At 39.5% G+C, this 6,000-nt stretch overlaps 1 protein-coding gene and 1 long non-coding RNA gene across 3 annotated transcripts; one reads left to right on the forward strand and one right to left on the reverse strand.

The window, feature by feature from the left end:
• The first annotated feature begins 1,815 nt into the window (after positions 1–1,815).
• Positions 1,816–3,248, forward strand: LOC137962888 (uncharacterized). Of its 2 annotated transcripts, XR_011115180.1 has the most exons (4): positions 1,816–1,925; positions 2,201–2,329; positions 2,438–2,602; positions 2,984–3,248. It is a non-coding gene; the product is annotated as an uncharacterized lncRNA (long non-coding RNA). The 2 variants fall into 2 exon arrangements; XR_011115179.1 differs by having other exon boundaries at positions 1,816–2,329.
• A 30-nt stretch (positions 3,249–3,278) lies between these two features.
• LOC137962887 (rhodanese-like domain-containing protein 4A, chloroplastic) lies at positions 3,279–6,000 on the reverse strand. Its single transcript, XM_068810010.1, has 4 exons — positions 5,087–6,000; positions 4,277–4,379; positions 3,730–3,975; positions 3,279–3,541 (listed from the first exon to the last, which is right to left on the reverse strand). Exons 1-4 carry the CDS (start codon positions 5,962–5,964, stop codon positions 3,488–3,490), a joined length of 1,281 nt encoding a protein of 426 aa, XP_068666111.1. The 5' UTR covers positions 5,965–6,000; the 3' UTR covers positions 3,279–3,487.

Consider the following 6,000-nt stretch of genomic DNA (forward strand, 5'->3'; position numbering starts at 1 on the left):
AAGGTCAGCATTGTTGTGGGGTCTCCTACCTAGCACAACAACTTGGCAAGACCATCAACAGAGGATCTTTCCTCTTGACCGAGCACTGGTCAAAGAGAAATACTCTTATATAGACCCTTGACGTGAAGTGAGTTAAATTCTGAGTGCTGGAGTCTCAAGTTCCACGCCGTGTTACTTGATCCATGACCTGGGACCGTAACATACTTATTCAAAAAAAAATTATACGATTTTCTTGCTCACTTGGCAGGAAAATCTTACTTAGAAAATTATATGTTTTTTATAAGAATTTTCAATTAGAAAAATATTTACAAAAAACATGAGACACTAATAGTCCCTAAAAAATTATTTCTTCAAAAATGTATTTTCAATTTCTTCAAGAGCCATGAGGAAGGAGAGTTTAAGAAAAAAAATTTCACTTTATGATCTCGCACGTGCGAAATCATCTTTGCGCGGAGGGGGGGGGGGGGGGGGGGGGGGGGATTATTTCTCCCCTGAACGTAGGTATCTCTGCTGGTTCTGGTTTTCCACCGAGACGACGCACAGGGAAGGGGGTTACGACGACGGAAACAGAGGCGAAGGAGGGGAGGAAGAAATCGAACTAACGGCCATAGAGGTGGCCAACGAGCAGTTGTCGACGGCCACAGAGGCGGCGACAACAACGAACGGGAGGGGCTCGGTGATGACGAGCTCCTGGTCCCCTGCTCCCGATCCCGACTCAGCTCGTTAATGAGCCGGCTCTCGAGCCAAACCTTGATTCGGTTGAGCTCGGCTCGTGAATTTAAACGAGCCGATCCCTGATCTCGAACTCGGTTCGAGATCAAAGTATTCCGAATTGAACCGAGTCGGAACTAAACCGAGCTCGAGCCGCTCGCGAACCGACTCGGTTTGTGGTCACCCCTTGCTGTGAGTCAAATTCTTTGGTATCTAAAGTCGTCTCTTGGGAAAAGACTTATGTTCTCAGGAAACAAACACATGTTGAAGGTTATACAGATATTGACTAGGTAGAAAATATTTCAGATAGAAGATCTACCTCCAACTATTTTATGTTTGTTGGAGGGAACCTAGTTACATGGAAAAATAAGAAGCAAAAGGCGGTAGCATTATCAAGTATTGAAACCGAATTTTATGGGATGGCTAAGGGTCTTTATGAGCTTCTCTGACTTCAGAGATTATTAACCAAAATTGGTTTTGCCCTAAGCCGTGAAATGAATTTATTCTGTGATAACAAGGCGGCTATTGATATTTCTCATAATCCGGTTCAACATGATCGGATTAAACATGTGGAAGTAGATCAATATTTCATCAAACAAAACCTTGAGGTTAAAATAATTCAATTTCCGTTTTCTAAATCTGAATATAAGACATACTTACAAAAAGGGTATGCAACAAGAACTTCTAGAACTCACTTTGTAAGTTGGGCATCATATATCTATATGCACTAATTTGAAAGGGACCGTTGGCATGAGTTTTCTCCCGACGAATTAGAAAGTAAATACTCTTGATGTAATTGACAGATGTAATCGATGTAAATTGAAATGAGGATTTTTGAATAAACAAGTGAAAGAGGTTTTTTGACAGTTTCGAGCTTCTGTTGTAAAGGGTTTCGTAGACATGGGTGACCGGCTGCGCAACAGATGTCCTACTACGAAGTTGTCTATGGCTGCCGACAGTATATTACCATCTGAGCTATTCTTTCTGTTTTGAACGAGTCAATCTGTGGCTAATCTGCTCTTGTTTTCGTTTACTAAACGTCCGCAGTCACTTCGCGTTCAGCTGTTGCTTCTGCTGCTACGAGACGTGCGAGTTCTGCCTCGATAGATGCTGCTGTAACTACAGCAGAATAAAAAGCAGAGAGAATGAGATCGCTGATCCTGCACTGGATTAATGGTATTCGTGGTGGACTGGGTCGATGATTCTCGTCATGGGTTGGTTCCCTATTGTTGAATTTGGTTTTGTTGCCGTGTCTCAAGTCTCAAGTTTTCTTCCTCTTCTGAACTGCACCTGCTTGTTTTAATGGAAGTAGTAGATGTTCATGATCCATTTATACATTGATTTGAAATTGCCCTCGCCATGGTTTTCATGGCACTTTCATTAAAGAAGAGCCCGTCCGAGCGGTCGCGGAGGTGAAAGCGAAAAGCCTCACACTTTCACATGCCTTGTGCGCTCCGTCGGCCATTAAATTTCCATTGAACGAATACAGGTACTGAGCGGTGCAGTGCTTGAAATGCCTCAGATAAAGAATAAGAAACGAGCAGCCGAAGACTTGAGCAGCATCATTAAAATAACAATAACCTACTCATATACAGAATTAGCGTCATTTTCTTTTCAAGTGAGTCAGGTTCCTTGATGGTGCAGTTGGGACATCCTTTTCTTCTCTTTAATGTCACAGCTAACCATTTCCTCCAGGGGTTTTATAGCTTTGTTCTACCTCTTACAGATTGAAAGGAGGAAAGAAAGAGAGTGTGCTGATCTTTTATGTTGTTTCCTGATAACTGACTGAATCAGTTGAAGTTATCAGAATGGATGCTCCACCTGCACAGAAGATTTCTTCCTACGATGTTGTTCAAAAGAGAAAGGAAGAAGAAGGGCTATTATATACTTGGTATATGCTTCCTTTTTCTGTTTTCTATTTCAGAAACTCTTAGCAATCTGTGTTTTTACCTGTTCTTTTATTTCCTTCTCTTTTTTTCTTTCTCGGATAGTTTCCAAGTTTTAGAAATAGTGTAAGAGCAAATCTAAGTTGGCTCAATGCCTTGAATAGAGCTTCAGCAAAATCCCAACCTAATACAAAAACAAGGACTTTTTAGATTAATTCACTCAGGTCTGACAAATAGCAGGAGAATACCAACCTTTCACTACTAGCATGCATTTTGACAATCCACTCTTCTTATTAATGTCCTTCTGTCTACCTTCACTAAGTTTACTTGTCCCAAAGGAAAAATTACTACTAAACTCATTTTCTCTCTTTCTATTTGATTTACAGTCTGTTTGCCCTTTGCTGCTGCTGTTGCTGCAATGAGAAGTGTGAATGCTGTCTTGGTTGCTGTTGCTGTTGCAATGACATCAGAAAAGCTGGAGATTGATTCATGAAGTTGTTTTCGTTGTCTCTTTTCTACCTCCAATCATATGTGTAATTTCGCCTGTTTTATTTTCTAATATATGATACTAATGATTTTCAGAGAACCCAAGCCTCTCTGAATGATAGCCAATACTACCTTTTATTCATTAGACATACGATTTTTTTTTTTTCCAAAAACAAGCATAAATTCACCAATAAAAAGCACTAAAACAATTTCTTCATAATATAGCAAGTCAACTACAAGACAATAAACAAGCTGAAACACATCATACAGGTACCTCTTAGCAGCTCTGCTGTACCATAACAAAATTTCCAGGCACCAGTATTTCACAGTGGAAAGAAAAAGGAAAATCCCAAAGACACAGCAGCGACACGTTGTCGGTTTTCGAAGCAATAGTTAGTAGGGATTCAGTTTCTTGGCTTTGATGGAGTTGGAGAAGACGGCGGTTTCAAGTCTGCATACTGCATCGAAAAGGAAAATCTGCTGTTAATAATAAACAAGTTTTAATTTGAGAGTGCAAGGAATATCATGTGCATTATTTAGATATGCATGCGTAGAATCATGAATATATGGTATACATTCAGAGTGATATAAGATAGTCATTGTGACGACACCAGTTTACTAAAAAAAACTTGGGACAAAAACATACATTTGGGTATGGTGAACTTGGTCTTCCAGAAGGGGAGCGTGGTTCAGAAGAAGTATGACTGGCCTTGAGATAACCATTTTCTGGTTGCTTTCTTTCTTCAGGTTGGTCACTTGTAGAAACTACGCCATTACTATTGACAGCATCTACCTTCCCTTCGTCTTTCCGCACATTGAGCTGAGATGTTTTCTTCTTCTTCCTCTTAGAATAAACGTGCACATGTGGTGGAAGGAGGTTTTCTTGTATTTCCTGAAGTAATCAAGTAGAAGATACATCAATCTCCATTTCCTCCGTTTAAAAATAAAATAAAATAACAGTCCATTTCCTCTGACTCTGAAACTATAACATAAGGGTATTCCAAAATTTGTTTACTTCTTCATAAAAATGAACATAAATACAAATGGAGTTACATCAACCCATTTTCCTTATAAAAGAATACGACCACAACAGCGTTTTCATGAGCAATCAAGTTCCCCATCCGTGATTAGATCCTATTCAGAATACATTACCAGGCATGAAGTTGTATACAAATAGAAGACAAGAAACTGACCTGCCATCCATCCTTGCCTCTGAGACCCCCTTTGATTGCATAGGCTGCTTTAAAACCACTCTTGAATAAGAGTTCCGCCACTTTCAGGGAGTTACCATCAAAACTACCTTATTCAGGAATAACAAATACTCAGAAAACAAATGGCACAGCAGTATACTCATACACAATTAAGGTTTTTAGAAAAAGGTTTCCTGGTGTCAATGAGTGAAGGGATCCACACGAAGTCACACTAGTCTCAGGTACTAAGTAGACAAGAAGTTAACCTGATCTTCTTAATACAAGATGAACTGAACCAAACTTCTCTTGCAGCAGATTTTGGTGAATTTTAATACAAAAAAGCAAATAACATTGCTCCACTATATGTACAGTAGCAAAGATGATAAATATGCTCCTTTAAGACATAAAACTATGATGCCACACTCACTATAATCATGCCAGTGACTACACTTTTTATCACTAGAAGAAACAGAAATTTTCTATCCTAGAAATTCATTAATTTCGAATAGTGTTTCTTTCACATGCCACTGTATCAGAACAATTTCTGATAGATAGAAAAACTGAAAAATTCATATTACAATTCGAAATTTCTGAAGGTTAAGATTTCTTCTATAAATGCTTTCTATTTTGGAATTTTGTCTGCAAATACTGGTATATCTCCCTTCTCCTTTACCATTCTTCAAAATTTGTTTGATGACTCACTTTTATCCTCTAAAAACCTTAACTAATATATGCATGGAAATGTCATTTTGCACTGTCAATTGAAGCTTATTTTGAAGAGAAGAGAAGTGAATCTTGGCAATCTGTACTTACTTGTCAATAACGCAGACGACAGTTTTTCCCGGGTCACTGAAATTCTTCAAAACTTCCTTCACGAAACTCTCTTCTTCTCCTTCTGTGAACTCGACCTGAAGTGTCTTTTTCATCATACTCGTTAGATTAGGAGAACCCAAGTACTCCAAGCTCTGCTTGTTCCTGATATCCAATAGATGCGCATTGGGGTCATCATTAAGTTTGCGGTACCCGTCGAAGGCGGAAATAAACTTGTATTTCTTGAAGTATTGTTCAGTAAGGGGGATTACTACTAGCCATATGAAGGTAACTGTGGCAACGAAGAATGGGTATCGGTTGAAAAAATCATCAATAGACAGTAGAACCGATTCAATGTTGATTCTACCGGACATTTGCTCAGCGGAAACAGATGTTTCCGCCGCGGCAGATGGAACAGGCATCACTACTGACATCACCAAGGGAAGGATGTAAAATTTTGAAGATTTTCTGATAGAATAAGCTGTAACAGACGATGAAACATGACGCAGCAGAGTATCTGAAAGATGGGGACTCGGGACTTTTGGTGAAGATGCCGCCTTTTGCGTGTGAAAATGATTTTCGTGGCATTTTATAAGATGAGCAGTCGCAATTTTCAAAATGGGCGAGCTTTTGGAGATGAAGAGAGAAAACTGAGGGGAATTTAAGGGAAGGGATTTCCACCTATTGAGTGGAAAAAGTGCTTGGAGGTAGGAAAGGCAGTTCCGTTGAGAATTGGAAAACTCAGAAACAGGTTTAACAACGGAGATGTGATTACGAGGGGAACTGTTGAGAAGGAAAGAGATTTTGAGTTCGGGTTTGTGAGTTCTTGAGCAAGTTTGGATTGATTGGAGAGAGACACAGCTGACAGAGAGAACCTCCATGCTCTGTCCACTGAACCTCGAATGCGAGAAAACTCT

Source organism: Aristolochia californica, unplaced genomic scaffold, assembly GCF_029961685.1.
Source record: "Aristolochia californica isolate CCGP_79_NKW_82.1479 unplaced genomic scaffold, dmAriCali1.0.hap1 SCAF_4, whole genome shotgun sequence".
Taxonomy (NCBI): domain Eukaryota; kingdom Viridiplantae; phylum Streptophyta; class Magnoliopsida; order Piperales; family Aristolochiaceae; genus Aristolochia; species Aristolochia californica.